Genomic DNA, 19263 nt, shown 5'->3' on the forward strand with positions numbered 1-19263 from the left:
ACTCCACTTGAAACATGATGCAAAACAACAAATGGTTTCAAACATCCTTTATAGTAAAGTAATTGTTTCTATGGAAACTATAGAACTGTCATTCTTTGTTGCCCAGATTTCTGATTTTCTAAATAGAACTAGACAATCATTTACAGCTTCCCAGTAAAATCAAATAAAAGAATAATGTACAGATTGTGGTGATTCAGGTAGGTTCTATTTATAAACACACAGAATAGATTTGCTGTTATATAAGGATAGGATAAATTCCTGATTGCTCCCAGTATTTTTCTTGCTCAAAAATGAACTCCTAAAGAACAAAAAAGTAAAGTTCATAAATATGTTGCTTATTTTGTTTTTAGACATGTTCTTAACTCATACCCTCTCCATGTCTGAATCCAGGTGGAAACATAAATGGATATTCACAACCCAAAATTTCAAATTTCAGCTTCCAATTTTTTTTGATGCTTTTGATATTATTCCCAGATACATCCACAACTTCCTACACACAAAATTTATCAAATGATATGTGCGGTCAGAATAAATTATGAATAAGAAACCAATTTGCACTCAAGTAAGTTTAGATTCCAGACTAAGATGTGTGTTGCTGGTTAAACTGGTTAGAAAAATCTGCAAGTGCTTGCTCCTATCAAAAGATAAAAGAAGAAGAACTGGGCAAGATTACATGGATTATGTGAATAACTCACTTCTCTGAGCAAGCTGCTCTCCTTTTCCTTTTGCTCTAGTAAGGTTTCCAGGTGATGAACGTGCATTTCGGCCTCTGCCAACCTTCGTGTGCGTTCATGATCTTCCTCGGTGGCTTTTGCAGACAATCCCTTGCTCTGCAGCATTTCCAGTAACTTTTTAATGGACTCATCACGAGCATTTAAGGTCTGTTTCTGAGTCTCGATGCGCAACTCCATTTCTTCCAGGGTTTTGCGCAGCAAGAAGAGTTCCTTGGCTTGACGCTCATGCTCGGTGTGAAGTCGTTGGAAGTTTTCTTCTGTTAGTTCTGTCAGAAACGGTTCACTGGATCTACTGCTGGTGTCTTGCTGGAAAAGTTGGTTCAGGTCCCTCTGGATCCTCAGCTCGTCCTGAAGAGCTTGAATCGTCATCTGCATATGCTGAGAAATAAGCATCCGAATCAGTGATCACTTCAGTAAGAAGAAATACAATACAGATTTATGACAGAGAATATAAATATACAATGTTGTTTCCCAAAATATTTTAGACATCCCTTTCTTTAAAACAGATGGCCCATGGAGTTGGGATCCCCTGCCATAGAGTTGTATTTGCAGAAAAGCTGTATAGGTGGTGCACCTGCTTCTGAAAGTATCATACATATCTTGTATGAATGCAAACAATATTCTGGGGACATGGATATTTACTTGGAATTCTGTTTAAAAATTAAGAAATATTGATTGGGATAATCAGGATAAAGAGTCATACCTCTTATAGGGAGTGAATTTGCATATTACTAGAAAGGCTGCAATTTTCATATCAAAGGCCATTATGAAGAAAATAGCTTACCTACCCTGTTTCCCTAAAAATAAGACCTCCCCAGATAGGAAGCCCAATCGGGCTTTTGAGCGCATGTGCTAAAATAAGCCCTCTCCTAAAATATTTAAATACATGCGCAGCCTGCCCCCACCATTTCCTGGGGGAGAAGGGGGGAACATGCCCCAAGCGCCCCACATACACCTGCCATCCTCGTGGAATGGCCTCAAGGGGGCCACTCCTGCAAATCCTAGCTACCACGCCCCTTCTCTTAGTGGCGGCTGCAAAAAAGCAGCAGGCACAGTGATCTTAGGGCTGGCAAGAATGTACCAGAAACACAGACAGAACTTCTAGCCCTCTCTGGACCAGGTGATCAATGGGCCATGGGCCAAGGTTAAGAGGCCTCCTGAACATCAAAAATAATAAGACCTTCCTGAAAATAAAGCTAAGTGCTTGTTTTTTTGGGGGGGGGTCGGGGAAACATGGTAAAACAAATTGAGCATGAATATGTTTTACTGTGTTTTGTGAATTCTTTGGAGAGCTTTTTGATATGGTCAGGTGTTTACTCAATAAAAAATATTGTATATTGTGTTCAATATAGAACAATTGACTAGAATATCTAAAAAAGGACAGATGTCTAATAAGGCTATGATACTATAGACTTTTACATTAAAAAGTTGATTTTAAAAGTACTCTATTGCTAAATAATCTCAAAGGCAGTAGAGTAAAAAAAAGATTAAAAATGTTTACAGATAAGTAGCTTGTCAGTAGAACATTTCTCAGCTCGATTAGGTCAAGCAAAGAACATTTTGTTCATGTCTACATGAATAGAAAATAGTCAAAATAAACCCAAGGAACAGAAGTATGCCACATAGGAAAGAACAGAAACACCTTGGTATCAACATATTTTATTAGATTCCTAGAACAGAAAAATCTTTTTTTTTTTTGGTTTATGAAAGCAAATAGGAAAAGATATTCTAATGCTATCAAAAAATAAAAATACAATTTCACGTGCTGGAACTAACTGTTTGAATAGCTATGTTAGCAAGACCAGATATAATTTCTTCCAATGAAACCTACCATAAAACACACAATGACTTGATAAAACAGGAAATATTATTTTTTACTGATACTGACATTTGAGTCTTGTCTTTCTAATGAATAGCATCTTAGAAGTTTAAAAAATAATAGATTCAACGTGTGATAAAAAATAATTACAAAGTGTAATAAAATGGTAATAGCATTAACTGCTTAGTCTACAAAATTACTGAACAAAACAAACCAACTTTAGCAGGTGACAGCCTACCAGAAACAGGAATTTATAATATAGTACCATCCATAGACGAGTCGTACATGGTTTATGGACAATTAATGTGGTGAATGAAACAATTCTATCTCTTGTTTTTTAAAAACAAGTGTAAATCTGGTGACTTCTCCATTAGCTTCACTATCAAACACCTTTTATTTCAAAGACAGCTATAGCAATAAATATGCAATCACATATGCCAATATAGTGTATCAAGACTCATGAAACAGACTAAAGGCACGGCAAGAACTGCTTATTAGAAATGTACAATGACTAACATACTTACAAATTGCTGGAAGAATAAAAAGTCATCTCAAAAAAGGACAGACGTTGAGGAAACTTGACAGAATTTGAAATATTTATAAAAAAAATCAAGCTCACTTGTCAGGGTGTATATATAAATTGATTGAACTACAAAACAGATGGGATAAATTAAAACTGTATGATAAAGTAGATGCAAATCTTCAAAAGAAATACAACTAGTCTTTGACTTATGACTGTTCACTCAGCGACCGTTTGAAATTATGAGGGAGCTGAACAAAGAGGTTTAGGAGGGGCCTGTTGAAAATTACAGCCGCTGCAGGACCGCTCCAGTCATAGGAATAAAATTTACACACTTGGCAATCCACCCACTTTATGACCGACTGAAGGGATGCTACAGTGCACCTGTGTATCTTTCCCCCATACCAGCCTGCTGGGTTCTTCCAGGTTTGGGGCCTGCATCTCATGACGCTGGTTCCCCCATCCTCCTCCTCCCCGTGTCTTGGGGATGTACCTTTTCTGTAGATCTCCTTCAGAAAGCAGCTGAAGCAGCCTTCTGACACCAAGGCTGTGTCACCATCTCAGACTTGAGCACCATTTTGGGACTGGCTGCAATGAATTGCGGCTGTTCCAACATGATGCCCACTTCTGTGATGACGTCATACAGCTGCCATCATGCATAGGGAGGAGGCTGAGGGGTGAAATAGCTGGCTCTCCTTTCTGAACGTGATCTACGGATAAGTAGAATTCCAGAAAAAAATATAAATGGATATCAGCAGAATTTATTAAAACATATTCTGATGGCAGCAAGAACAAATTTGGCACAACACTGGAAAAAAGAAACTTTGCTGATGATTTCAAATTGGAGGACCAACATTGGGGAACATGCAGCAATGGCTTCATTGACGATGTATATCCATAACAGAAGTTTAGCCGGCAAAAAAAGTTCCCCACTACATTATATCAGCAGAGAAAATTTAGACATTTGGAATATTAATTCAAATATATGTAGCAATAATCTTTAATGTTTAACATAAATGTTTAATCCTTAACATCTCTCTCTCTCTCTCTCTCTCCCTCCCTCTCTGTTATTTCTCTAGAGAAATAAACAAAAAGAAGGGAAATGTGCTACTGGAAAGCTTCCGTATGTTTTTATTTATGTATTATTAATACTTATAATTTATAATTGTTATTCAACTTCTTCTATCTAATGTGAGATTTTTTTCCTTTGCATTTCCTTATTGTAGTAGTAATAATAATGCTAATCTTAATAATATCATTTTGAAAAACCAATGGTTCTCTCTCTTACTTTTCTTCAACTAGACCTACACCTCAATTGGGAGACAGAGACACTGAAATGTATGTAAGTACAGAAAGTATTTGTACGATATCATTTACTTTACTCAAAATTCCCTGAAATCTGCCCGCATGATCCTTAAATTTGCATACTTTAAGATTTCTATGCAGGAGGTTCCCCCTACTTTGAAGCAAACCAAACTTTTTTTTAAAGTGTTCTTTGGTGAAGTGCCTCGTGCAAATGTATCGGGGATTTGCATTTTTTCATATTAACATATTTCTTTCCATGCAATGATTCACTATAGCTACTAAAGTAGTTCAGCGTGATTAAAAGAAATAGCTTTTTGTATTGTTGAATGACTAAAATACTTTCCTCCTCAGCTGATTCTCTAAAATTCTTTGCTCTCTAAGCATGACCTTAAAAGCAAAGCTCTGCTGGCTCCATCTATCTTTAACCGCATTCAAGCTTTCCAACACACTCAGATTCATATCCAATATTGATCAAGGCTGGAGACAGAGATATTTGGTAGGTGGGCGGGTATAAATACTCTCTTAACTTGGGATTTTCATCTAACCGCAATGAAATAAAACATGTGCACGAATGTACTCACAACTTGCTCTGTGGTTTTATACAAACATATGTTTCCAAAGGAAAGAAATCTCTGTGTTCTCCCCTATCCGCTCCAGAAAGTATGAGCTACAACAAGACAGAAACGGACCACAATGCAACAACAGTCAAAGAAAGCCGAAAGAATCTCTTGACGGGATTGATCTCAATGCAGACACACGCAGAAAAAATTCTCTGTTCCCAATATCACATTACTTTCCAAAAGTCATAAATCTCAGCAAGAGTTTTAGATCCTTGTTTATTTCTAATTTAGATTTCTATGGACACCCAAGTCAACAGTGACCCTGGGCAACACAAATTAAAAATAAAACCATAGTCGACAGGACCAACAAAAGAAACAAAAGACATATCAAGAAAAATAGACACACACACACACCACTTCAGTCTAAATGGGCACTTACTCCAACCTCTTTTGGGGCTCAGAGAAAAACCTGGCCTTCAAGACCCATTCGAAGGATGACAGGATCAGGGCTGTTTGAAATGCCAGCAGAATGCTGTCGCAGAGGGCAGAGACCACAACACAGGAGGTTGACTTCCTATGTCCCAAGAGAAAGCACTATCAAGCCAGGAAAGGATACAACTGATGCACTAGATCAGGGGTGTCAAACTCAATTTCATTAAGGGCCGCATCAGGGTTGTGTTTGACCTCAGCGGGGTGGGGGGGGCATGGCCTCTGCCAGCGAAAATGGAGTTCGGGGAAGCTGTGCGTGGCCCCCTAGGACCCTGATTTTGGCCAGCATGGCTTCCTGCAACCCTCTGCCAGCGAAAACCAGGCCCCTCAGCTCTGTTTTCACTGGCAGAGGACTGCAGGAGGTTGTCCTGGCCAAAAACAGGGCCTGGGAGGACTGTCTGTGGTCCTCTCGAGCTCCGTTTCCACTGGCAGAAGCACTGCGGGCCTGTTCTTCATTTTTTTCAGGGGCGCCCCACAAGCCAGATCTAAACACCTTGAGTTTGACACCCCTGTACTACATGAATCTGGGCAAAGATCTTCCTCAACACACCTGCAACTTGCTCTTTGAGGAGGATCTGTGTGTCTGAAAACACCCCCCAAATACACATCCAGTTTTGTCTGGGAAACTGCAACTTTGGAACCAAAGATGGAAAGCAAAGTTCTGTGAACCCACAGACATCCATTCTTTTGCATTGGGCCTTCAACCCTGCCACATTTAATGCTGTGGGAAAATGGGAGGGAGGATTATCTGGAGTATATAATAACAACATTCCTTTCTCAGATAGCCAAGGACATCTTGCCCTGCACCTGGAGTGACTGCGAGGCATCTCCAGTTGGGACGGTGCCTGATTGGATCACATGATGGACATCTGGGTGCTGGGCAGGGACTTGGACTTTCATTTGGGTGGGGAAAATCTGGAAGCTTTCAGATTCAGGTTTTACCAGGTGTGCCAATATGACATCTCTAATAAAATGGAACTTTTAAGGAACTTCAAGCCTCTGAGTCTTCTTTTATTGGGGGTGCTACTTGGACCCTGACACATGCAGTCTCATGAAATCCCTGGTTTAAGTCTTGATTTAGGGTTTATTTTATTTGAGAAGCATAACACTTATTTGCCTTTGGCATCTCCTTAACACTAAGCTCTAGTTACAGTTTTATAACCCTGTTTTCTGTTTAGCTCCTCGGCTCTTTTGCAATGTGACCAGCTCTCTATTCTGCAATATTTGCTCCCCTGTTAAAGGCTATGGCCTATTGTTCTATTGGGTTTGGTTTATGTCTTATTTTTTTCGTTGTTCCTTCTGGGCTATTTTTATTTAAAGACTAATTAAATAGTTCTAATGTTTTCCTTTACCCCTTATAAAAGACAGACTACAAACCTGACATTTAAGATACACATTCAATGATCACATATTCCTGCAGGGAAGACTCACATCCTGAGTGTATCCTGGTGGTGGTTGGAGGTCAACTATGACAAATTATTCCTTTTCATTTCAATCCCGCCTTCAGTTGTCATGTAATGTTGGCTTTTAGTTCTACAGGGATTTTTTCAAATATGCATAGTAGGATATATTTCACCTAGCCAAATGTAATTTTTATAATTTGTTCAATGTTTAAACTTCTTTATTAATATTTGACTAATTTGCAGTGAAGAATATGTGAGCCTATTTGCAGAATATATATTTCATTGTTTCCTCTTTGATGGAAAAACTTTCCAGATTCTTTTTTTTTTCGGGGCGGAGGGTAAAGTTCTGTTAATCAGAATCACTTTTATGCTTTGTGTTTAACAATAAGAAATAACTAACCCTGATCATGAACATTGTTACAACATGATCATACATAACAAAAGGGCTGCAGCTCCAATATACCCTTATTAGTATATGTTTTATGGACATCTACTGTTGGGAGGACGTTGGGGGAATGGATTCTGTGTTGCAAATTATTTATATCCTGCCTGTTATTTTTATAAATAACTCAAGGCGGAGGACATACATAATAGACCTTCCTGCTACTATTTCTCCCCCCTGTGAAGTAAGTTGGGCTGAGAGAGAATAACTGGTCCAAAATTACCCAATCAGCTTTCATACATCAGGCAGAGTTAGAACTCAGTCTTCCTGGTTTCCATCTTTATGTCTAAATACTAGATTGATCTATCTGTCTATTCATCTGTCAGTTTTTTAATGCTGTGAGCAGAGGTGGTATTCACTTACTTTCCCTAGCGGTTCGCAAATGTGAGCACACCCGTTGACACATGCGCACAGCTGTCAGCACTTGTACTTTGCTCGCGCACATGACTTGCACACATGCACACGGCTTGAAAACATGCCTAAACAGGACAGCTGGGTGGGCGGGCAGGCCCATCCATGATTTCCATTACAGGTTTGGGTGAACCGGTCCAAACTGGCTGAATACCACCTCTGGCTGTGAGTCACCCATAATTAATTGGGCCTGCATCTTCTAAATCAGATAAAATCAATAAATACTCCTTTGTTCACTTCTCCTGTTCTGACATCACATCCCAACATACAATGCCAGTTTATCTTTTGTCTGTACCCATAACAAGGGAACATAACTATGACACTACATAGAGCATAAGAACTTGGCACACCTTTTCATATGTTGCTAAGCAACGTAGTTTTAATAAAGTGGCCTATATTATTTGTAGTTGTGCATATGTCTTTTGGAGGTATATCAACATACAGCAAGCAAAGGCAGCATTTCCACTCATTTCCTGCAGTGAAGATTTCCAGCGAAGGTCATAACTAATGAGCTCAAAGAAAAACTGTTTAAATTAATTCTTACTATGTTTGGAAAACTGGTATGTGGCTGATCTGGCAAAAGGACTGCAGGAGCTTACTCATTCTCTGTCCATCAGAACATAATTTTTAAAGACTTGATTCTTCTTCTCCACTACCAGGTTGCTTTCTGGATTGGATTATTCTGGGCTTCCTAAAGCTGCTATGATGAACAGTCCTATTAATATTATTATGATTTTCACGATGCAGGTTTATATGGTGTTTCATTTACTTGTGATCACCAATCTAGATAATGTGTTTTGACATAAAAAGTGATCATCCACAGATTGGCTGTATGACTGGCAAGGGTTTACCAAAAGTGGCTTATTCAATTATCCATTGAGATAATTAATCCCTAAGCTACATTTTTGGATCCACTACTTGCCTAAGAGAAGGATGTACTGTATCGCTGTTTATTTTATAGGCAGTTTCTACTTGCATTTTCCATTCCCTTTTTAAGACATGTTTGAGAAAATAATTTCTTGGATGATAGCCAATCTAGTATTCAAGTTTATAAACCCCTGCTTGAACCCCACTCTCTTCTATTTTTGATTGTTGCTCATTCAAGAATGCTCTTGAATATGACATTTGCAAATCAAGGTAACTATGAAGTTTGGGCAGACTTTATTCATGATCAACATATTTTTTATCAGCCAAATTGAAACAGGGAACCTGAGAACTTAGTTTAGTTTACTTTATTGTCATTGCACATGGTACAATGAAATTAAAATGCTTTCTTCAGTGTACGTTATGACTATAAAAATAAATACCTATAAATCCTTTATTTTCTATGTAAATGAAATTGGAAACCTGATATTGCACTATACCATAGAATTCAATATGGTTACTGCCCTGGGATAGAAGCTGCTTTTCAGCCTATTTGTCCTTGTTTTTATTATCCTGTAGCGTCTGCCAGATGGTAATAGTAAAAAAAAAGTGCCCAGGATGAGATGTCTAGTCTATTTTGAAGGGTTGACAAGCACTACTGATCATATGAAAGTTTTGAGAAGTAACATGGAAATGCAACACGTGCTCCATAGCTACCAGAAAAGCCTGACATAAGCGTACTCAAAAGTATTGTATGTATAACAGATGATATGGTTTATTTTTTAAAAAAAAATCTGGCCAAGTCGGGCTTCCAGTGAGTGCCTGGAAACAAAGGAGATGACATCTTTGCTATCAGAAGGTGCAGTCTTTCATAAGAACACACAGTCAGCCAAACTCACTTTCTAATCACATTCAGAAATGTTCAATTTAGCCACTTTTATTAGAGACCTTCAAAATGATAAGCTTCATGTGACATCTGGTGAGTTTTACCTTCTTTGGATGTAAACAAGTTTAAACAGAAACTTAAGAATTTAAAATAATATACCTTAGCAGAAAAGAAGGTTTTGATTTAAGTAAGTTTAAAATGGATTGGGTGTCTAGAGACATTTGGAATATTGGTTATTTTTGCTGTAAGATTTGAAAAACAAGTATAATTAAATAATATACTCACAGGAAATGACTGGAATGAAACTGAACCTATATTAGGGATGGAGACTAGATAAATGTTGCAAATAGACACTAGAGGGAACTAAAGAACAGGCAGAAAAGAGTTAACAGGGCTAAGATGACTATAACTTTTTCTTCTCTTATTTTTTTTTAAACATTGCCTCCTATATTAATAACTAATATCTCAGTAACAATAATTTCAGTGGATAAACTTTTAAAAGATGATGAGAAAAACTTTACAAAACTTTCATCTGACATAAATATTATAGAAAATCAAGAAGAGGATCTGGACATGGAGCAGCTGTGGCAAGAAAACCCAGGATGATCTCTTTTTATGGAATTTAAAAAACAGACTGGTAAAAGATTTGAAGACTCCCTTTAAACGCCAAAGATTGATAAAAGATCAAATCCTGCAATACCATAGGAATGATTTAAAGTTCAAGACTGAGCAAAACAAAAATAAAGAATATAGAGTTGGACTATTTGATCAGGGTTAAACTATTTGTTTGAGATTTCTGGTAACTCCTAACAGTTTTTTTTTGCTGAATTAGGATGGAAAATATATGATTTCTAGGCTGCTAAAACTTAGGCTATGGACAGAAGTGTTTTTGTATTTGTAATTTTAAAATAAAATGAAAAGTTAGCATATTGGCTCATGTTCCGTGTAATGAAAGTTGGAAGCCACCTTTTTATTACAGTCATTTCTGCTTTTTCTACAATCTTCTGGATTCTCTTTTCTTCTAGTTTACTTCGTGTTAGTTTTTGCTATGTTTATTAGAAACTGCACTAAAATTATGAACAAAAGGTCTACTCAAGCTGTAGAAGATTCTGAAGATGGGGCTTGCATAGGTGGATCAAAATGTGTTTATCTCCACATTCTGCACATGACAAATAATCAAGGAAAGGAGAGGCATGTTTTGATATATTCTACCTGGGTTTTTGTTGTATTATGGACTCAGGAGAGGAAAAGGTCAGCTTGCAAACCAAATAACAGCTGGCTCATAAATAAAACTGGCCAGAGATCATGTGAGTTTATAGTCTAAATCATCTGGAGTGCACCATTTTTTTCTTAGTTTTATTCCAAAGCAAATATGTTGGGACTAAATTTAGAATTGTTAAGTATATTTGGAAAAACTAAAGTTGGCAAAAAAAAAAAAGCGAATTACAATGAAACAACATTTTAGTGTACAAGCGAGGAAGTTACATTTGTAATTTATAAATGATTGTTAAATATGACATGGGTCAGTGTGATGGCCTAACTTACTGGCATTAATTTATGTCATTTGCATCACTACATAATCATGCAAGTTATGTAAATCACTGCAATAATATAGTGTATTGCATGGAACGTTGGGTAAAGCAAGGTCCACTAAATAAAAGCTTCATTATGGTCAGGTAACTAGTATTTTTTTTTTCAGTAGAGCTGTGCCATATATAATTCTACCACTTGGATACTTAGAAAAAGAGTTTCATTAGGTAAACGATAGGTATAAATGATATTATGCAAAGCAGTACAGCAATACTGTAATTATACTACACAAGTATGTAGAACTCTTGCATTGGAAATAGGGTTCTCATTCTTAAAAAACGGATAACTCCAATACGAAAACAGTGTTTAATACTACAGTACAGATAGTCCTCAACTTATAACAGTTCATTCAGTGACCTTTCAAAGTTACAACAGCACTGATAAATGAGACTTACGACTGTTTTTCAAACTTATGACCATTGCAGAAACCCTATGGTCACATGATCAAAATTCAGATGCTTGGCAATTGATTCATATTTAAGACCCTTGCAGTGTCCCAGGGTCATGTGATCACCTTTTGTGACCTTCTGACAAGCAAAGTCAACGGGGAAGCCAGATTCACTAAATAACCATGCTATTAATTTCACAACTGCAGTGATTCACTTAACAGTGACATGAAAGCTTGTAAAATAAGTCAAAATTCACTTAACTGTCTCACTTAGCAACAGAAATTTTAGGCTCTTTAGGCAAGAGAAATTGTGGTCATAAGTCAAGGACTACTTATGCTTGTTTTCTGAACATTTGTATAAGAAGCTGAAACTGAAGCTGATTTGATAATTTTCTTTTCCTTTCTTGTAAGGCAGGGGTGTCAAACTCAATTTCATTGAGGGATGCATCAGGGTTGTGTTTAACCTTGGGGGTGTGTGTGTGTGACTCTGGTGGGCGTGGTCAACTCAACATCACTCGAATGAGCAAACCGGCAGTAGTGTCTGCCGGAACCTACCCCTGATGTGGGGTTATTTTTTTAAAGTAAATTTCATCATTCATGTCTTCAGTATAAAGGGAAAAAATCACTAGATGCAAGTGATATGTAGAGGGTGTAAAACAATTCAATTAGACATGAACTGGCAAATTAGGACACCAAGCTTTCAGATGTCATTATATATCTCACCATGCTTTTAAATAACACCCTTCCTTTTTGGCCATTGTTCCACAAGCCTATCATTATAGTGGTAATTATAGTGGGATTTAAATGAACAATTTGAAAGGGTGTGCAGAATTATATAGAAAAGCCACTGTATCCTCTTCTGTTGAATATTATCTGGCTGACCAAAAAGCCATAGCTTTTCATGCCTTTTTTTACAGTAAAAAAGAAGTATTTCATTCTTTTAGATAAGAGAATCATTCACTCATTGTTTATAAATTGTCAGAATTAAAAGGCTCCTGACAGTTTATACCATAAAAGTGTAATAAAAATGTAACAACCAATTGCTTTCATTCCATATACAAATAGCTTACCTTAATACAATAAGCATAGTTGTGACATTTATTCCCCCAATTCCTTCTGGAACAGCTCTATTTTAAATAATTTCCTGAAGTGAGCAAGTCTAGCCTAATCTCCAGATTAAACTATCCCATAATATGGGGCTGCAGCCAAAAAACTGCTTGAAAGTCTTGCCTTTCTTCATTTTAACTTTCTTTAGAGGCCAATAAGGAAAACTTTCCACTGTTAATAAAAATTCTAAAAGCAATAAACAAACTCTTAAAAACCTCTCCATGTTAAACTCAGCATCCTGTTGCTCTTTTTTCTCAATCGTAAAAAAACTCTCAGAAATGGTCCATTACAAGAACCCTTTGAACACGGGTGGGCTTCAAAAATTTTAGCAAGGGGTTCTCTGCCTGGTTGGTAGGTGGGTGTGGCCATGGTAGGCGTGGCCTAGTCGGCTTTCTGCACCATGGTAGGGGGCCTTTTTGCCCTCCCTAGGCTCTGGAGGCTTTCCTCGAGCCTCCAGGAGGGCGAAAATAGCCTCCCCAGGCTCCAGAGGCCCTCTGGAGGTCAGAAACGGGCCTATTTCCGGCCTTCCCGAACTTCCGGTAGGCTCCTTTCCCCGTGGCATGACAAAACCGCGCTCATCAAAATAGCGGTGATAAAATCGCGGCGCTAAAGCTGCGACGTCATCACCGCGCGTCATCACCGCCGCGACAACAGCGCGGCAACAGAAGGGTGCTTTAAAACGGCGCCGCGGCAGAAAGCCGATTTCAATTAAGGGAAGGGTTAGGATTAGGTTTAGGGGTTTGTTTTAGGGTTAGGGTTAGGTTTAGCGTTAGGTTTAGCGTTAGGGTTAGGTTTAGGGTACTGAGTGCTTAGGAATGCGCGGATTTGCCCTCCGCGATTATGTCATCGCGGTAGGGTCGCGTTTTTCCTTAGCGCTTCGAACGGCGCGAATTAGTCTTCACGCTTATGTCTCCACGGATAAGGGCTTCGTGGATTTGTGATGGAACCTCCTTTCCCCCCTTTCCCGAGCCTCCTCGTGCGCCCTGCACTTACCTGCATCCAAAACAGGCCGCATGGGGACTCCTGGGGGGGGGGGGCAGGGCCAGCCAGTAGTAGGATTTGGGGGTTCTCCGTACTGCACAGAATCTTAGGTAGAGGTTCTCCCGAACTCCTACGAACCCCCTGCAGCCCACCCCTGCCTTTAAAATTTGTCACAGAAGGTTCAGTTCAAATATCAGGAGGCTAATAGGGCTTTACACGAAGAAGCAAGGTGTTCTTGTTCCCCTCTCAATCTCACTAGGTGGTTTAAAATCCTCATCATGTACATTTTTTATATTGTAAAAACAAACAAGCATGACCTAATATACGGTCCCTGAGTTCTGACCATAATGGAGCCTGTCCATCATAGCCATAATTTGCAGAATCGTAATGAACGTTGGTATTGTGACCATTTTTTTGCAAGTCACTAAGAAAATTACCATAGTCATTAAGTGAAACCATGGTTGTTAAGGAAATGTCATGGTTATTAAAGCGAACCAACGGCTGTCTATGGGGAACATCAGGACTTCAAATCTGGTCACTAAGCCAGCCGCAACTACAGCTTCTTCAGTGCCATTTTAAGTTTGAATGGCCACTGAAGAAGTGGTTATTAAATGAGGACCACCTCCATTGGTTTTTGCCACTTCTGCAGTTTCCTATCTAATTTGTAGTGTATTCTATCACTGCTGAACTATGAAAATTTGTTCTATGATTCTATCTACGTGTAGCTTTGGAGCAAAAAAGGCCACCAAATTTAAAAAGCTTTTTAAAATACCAAGACCAAGTGTCAATTGTTAGTTTTCAAATTAGGTTCCGTTGATTAATTGTGCTTTGAAATTAATAATTACTTAATATTATGAATTATAGTATTTCTGTATTATGCAACCTGAAGAAATCAGAGAATATATTTATAGTACAGGTAGCCCCTTGACTTACAACCATTCATTTAGTGACCAAAGTACAATGGCACTGAAAAAAGTGATTTATGGCCATTTTTAATACTTACAACCATTTGCAAGATACTCATGGTCACGTGATCATAATTCGAATGCTTGGCAACTGGTTCATATTTATGATGGTTGCAGTGTCCTGGGGTCATGTGATTGTCTTTTGCGACCTTCTGACAAACTTGCATCACAACTGTGTTACTAACTTAACAACTGTAGGGATTCACTTGACTGTGGCAAGAAAGGTCATAAAATGGGGCAAAACTCACTTAACATCTGTCTTGGCTAGCAACAGAAAATTTTGGGCTGAATAGCTGTATTAGTGCTGCTGCACTGTCCCTAGTGCCACGTAATGGAGGAAGCTCCCATTACCTGTCCCAGCTTCTGCCAACCTAGCAGTTTGAAAGCATGTAAAAATGCAAGTAGAAAAATAGGAGCCACCTTTGGTGGGAAGGTAACAGTGTTCCGTGCGCCTTTGGCATTCAGTCATGCCGGCCACATGACCATGGAGACATCTTTGGACAGCGCTGGCTCTTTGGCTTTGAAACGGAAATGAGGACTGCCCCCTAGAGTTGGGAACGACTAGCATGCCTATGCGAGGGGAACCTTTACCTTTACCTGTATTTGGGCTTTGAAAATGGGGAAAGAAGTTGCCCCCAAGTTAAATATAGAAAAAGCTAAGACAGAATCTTTCTGTCTTTTTAAAACCAGTCAGATTGGTTAAGATTATTCTATTCATTGTGGAATTTCACAGGAATGAATTATTCAAAACCTACCTACTATCAGGACTGCATTTTCCCACTCTCCCACACACCCTTTTTTCCTGCTTAAGTCCTTAGTTTACTAACCTGATTTTCTTCCTGAACCACCCGGTACTGTTCTTTCCAAATCGTGATTTTGGAGGCTTCATCTTTCCTTAGGGCCCTCTCTTTTTTCAGCTCAGGACTCCAGAATGTCTTGATGCTGTTCATGGAGGAGCTAAGTTTGCTTTCTTTCACTTCGACATCCTTCCGCAATATATCATTTTCCCGGAGCACTTCCTTTAGCTGTGTCTGCAGGTCCATTATTGTGTTGTCCCTAGCTTGGCGTAGTGAATGAGGCACTGTAGAAGCCATGCTCACAGGAGGAAGATGATGTTCTCCAAATGCAATAGTATCGCTGGCAACTCCACTACTGGCAATGTTGGGGCTGCTGCCCATTGCAGTCATCCTAACGCCGTAAGGCAAGCGACCCCCAGATCGGCCAAGGGTCATGGTGCTTTTAGGTGTATCTGCGCCCACATTTTCATGTTCACTTAGGTACATGGGGCCTGACGTGGCATAGGCAGCATTTAAGGACTGGATATTTTCCATCGAAAGTGTCTTGCCACTTCCACCTCCAGCACTACCTCCAGAGCTGCCCCCTGTGCTGTTGGTTCGACGATGCCCCAATCGTGGTGAACGTGGCAGCCTTGGTGAACGCCCAGGGCTCTGGCTACTTGGCTCAATTTTCCCAACTGACCGAGCACTTCCATACATGATTGAATTTCTGATGGAATTTGATTATGACTTGAGATTCTCTGAAATGTTCTTCCTATGTTTCTGTTTAAGGCCGGTTACTTTTATATTAGGTCCAAGCATTCGTTCCTGAAATCATAGTTTTTTGATGTCAATCATCTGAAACAGAAACACAAATATAAATATCTCATTTCACACAATCTATTCCATTGCTTATTGTTCAATATGCTTTAACTTTCCTTATATTAGCAAGAGTTCAAATACATGGTGCACTATGTAAATTTAATATTTTTAAATTATTTTGAATCTTCTTCAGGTGTTATTTGTAAAATCTGTTATATTATGCTCGCAAGCATATCTATTTTTCTTTTCGTCTTTACTCCTGTGTACTGTAACATTTATTAATTAGCTCCTTATGCGCACATATATAAAAATAAATTAGTCTGGATATGAAGACCATGATAAATAAAGGCAGCAACATAAATGCAATTATTGTGCCTTTAAAAATGGTAGTACAAAGATTTGCACTTTTTTTTAAGCATCAGTCATCAGATTTTAATGCTGAAATTTAGAATTTTGTTATTAAATTGAAGTAAAAAAATCAATCGGAGAGACTGCTAGAAATATTTCAGATGCCATAGCGTAAAGCAGAAGTGACATATGGCAGTAATGTTTTATAAGACAATAAATATTCTTTTTATAGGATCCTTTTATAGGATCAAAACATTTAACGGATTAAAAGCATCATCTAAACCACAACTACTGAATGGTTAACAGCACTTATGATGTACATCACCCAGAGTCACTGGTTGAGAGGGGTGGCTACAGAAATCAAATAAATAAATAATAATAATGAAATCATTAAGGACAAAAAGCAATGGCCTTAGTTCAACAAAAAGCTACCAATCAACTAACTGTTTCAGATTATTCAATATATATAAAAATGTAAAAGTGAAATTGTAGAAAGTGTAGAATTTCTAATTGGTGAGAAGTTAAAGAAAGAATGTAGAATGGAATTCAGATGGAAGCAGATCTTGAAAGCTGTCAGAAGGGAAAGAACTGAGGTGCAGAACATTTTGATTCAAACTGCTTTGAATAGCTCTATTTGAATCAAAATGTTTGCATATCCCTGAGGGACATTTGGAGTACAAGAGAATGTGGAAAGGAAAAATAATGGCACTGGTTACAATAACAACTTGGTAAATTGACTTTGGCACGCAAAATATAGAAATATGTTATACCAAACTTGAAAGTAACACTTAGCCTTAACACTGCCCTCTCCAGTTACCAAATTCTGAAAAGCACTCTCTGTTGCTTCTATGGGTTTGCAGAAAATTAGCATAAGGACAATAATTTCTATGTACTGGTCTGCTTCATATAGATGATCAAGGTGTAATAATATCAGTCAATGTCTCCATCTATAGTAGGAATGAAAATCAGAGGATTCCTCAATCGTGTAGAACAGAGCAGATTCTATACATGATTATGCAAGTGTAAATGTTACCTCTCAACTTAATATATAATTTCATAATTTCTTCATACAGTAGCCCAAATTAAAAACAAATCTGAATCTAAGCTGGCAGAGTAGGACAGAATATCAGTAATATAATATCTAAGACTATTAGGATTACTCAGTATTATTAAAAGGTCTCATTCTGAGGTGATAAGGAGGATTGTTCTCGTTATTCAAATAGTCCGTGTGTCCTCCTTCTCAATTTCAGATAGATCCCTATTTCTTTCTGCTTTGGATAAGCTGCACTGCATCACCTCTCTAAATGGGGATACATGCTTGAAGTCAGTGCTGGAAAACAGACCCTGACTTTAATTCTCGGGAGCTGGGATTTGTTTGCTTTCAGGATCTGCACAAAAGTACTTAATTATACAGTTTGTCAAGGCACATTCAAATTAGAGTTGTCACAGAGGCATTTTTGTTTCTCACTCACTAGTTAAAAAAATAGAATTGCTGTGGGTGGAGAAGCCAAGACTGCTTGGTGTAATAAGATGAGCTAAAAGCTCATCCATGCAAAGCAAGAGCCAGATAAAAACACAAGTGAGGAGAGCAGGAAAGAGACACAAACTATGTGCAAATAGTCCATGGAAAAACAGACACAGTATAGGTAACACAGATTATGCTAAGTCTTATTACAGAACTATTTAGCATGAGGCAATTCAATGCCATTTATTCTGACTTGAAGCAACAACATAGGCAAGTATGCACTCATCACTGAACAGATACCAAAGATTATGACCAACAAATGAAAACAGCAATTCTATAATGCTCATTTTATTTGCCCTTTATTTTTATTAATGGTATTTTGGAACTGATTCTTGTTAAGAAAGTGGGGCTGAAATATCCATTAAAACAGCAAGAAAACTGTAATATTTTTATCAGAGTTTTCATAATTATATCGTGTCATATAGATACAAGTTAGGCAAAATAGTAAAAAAGTATAAACCGGCTTTATACCTTCTCTGATACATATTCAGGTTCTGATCAACACCTTGTGAAACCATTTCCATTAAACTACTGATAAACAATAATTGTATATACAATGTATAGAAATAGAAATCCATAAGGCAAGAAATTTTTAAAAAAAATTCTTAGGTCAAGATTCAGAAATGACCAGAAGTAAAATCTTGAATAAAATCTTGACATTGGTTGCCAAGTGAACTAATTATTTTTGTTCATCTAGCTCACGGGTGTCAAACTCGGGGTGTCACAGGAGGTTCACGTTTTTCCCATTCGCGGAGATGGGGTGGACATGGTCTGCGTGTGACACATCCAGTCCATGGGCTGCTGCCAGTTTGACAGCCCTGATCTAGCTTATGAAGTGGCACCAGAATTACACTTCATTAAATTGACCCCTCATTTCTATATTGACGTCTCCAGTTTCTGTATGGATTTCTCAATATCACTTGCTCTACAACTGATTAAAAGAAGTTGCTCATAATGTTACACAAACACACCAGTTGCTACTATATTAAAAAAGCATGAACATATTCCTCTGAATCTCCCTTTGAAAGAAAACCAAGTTGTTATCAGAAGCTGATTTTTAAAAAGAACCATTATGAATACAGAATATTCAACTGGTATAAAATTTTGATTATGCAGGAAAAGATATACTTCTGACAGAGCCACTGATACTATCAGTAATGTGGTATAATGAGAACCAAAACCCATCCACATTCCATTAAGTAATTTCAGATAGACTTTTACCACAAGCAATGAAAAGGCAGCTATCTTCTTTCCCACACTTACAGATAGTACTTGGGTTATGACCATAACTGAGTCAATTTCCATTGCTGAGACATAGAGTTTTGCCC

General features: G+C 38.1%; 1 protein-coding gene across 1 annotated transcript in view; it reads right to left on the reverse strand.

Annotated features, from left to right (window-relative positions):
• Positions 1-19263, reverse strand: part of LOC148044051 (ELKS/Rab6-interacting/CAST family member 1-like) — a 105088-nt gene that overhangs the window by 82656 nt on the left and 3169 nt on the right. The window contains exons 2-3 of the mRNA XM_087722922.1: positions 15292-16098; positions 696-1112 (exon numbers count right to left, since the gene is read on the reverse strand). Coding sequence (XP_087579048.1) covers positions 696-1112; positions 15292-15960 — 1086 coding nt within the window. The 5' untranslated portion in view covers positions 15961-16098. The remainder of the gene's footprint in view (positions 1-695; positions 1113-15291; positions 16099-19263) is intronic.

This window comes from Thamnophis sirtalis, unplaced genomic scaffold (genome assembly GCF_051295495.1).
Source record: "Thamnophis sirtalis isolate CommonGarterSnake01/CBP01778 unplaced genomic scaffold, rThaSir2_p1.2 scaffold_9, whole genome shotgun sequence".
Taxonomy (NCBI): Eukaryota; Metazoa; Chordata; class Lepidosauria; order Squamata; family Natricidae; genus Thamnophis; species Thamnophis sirtalis.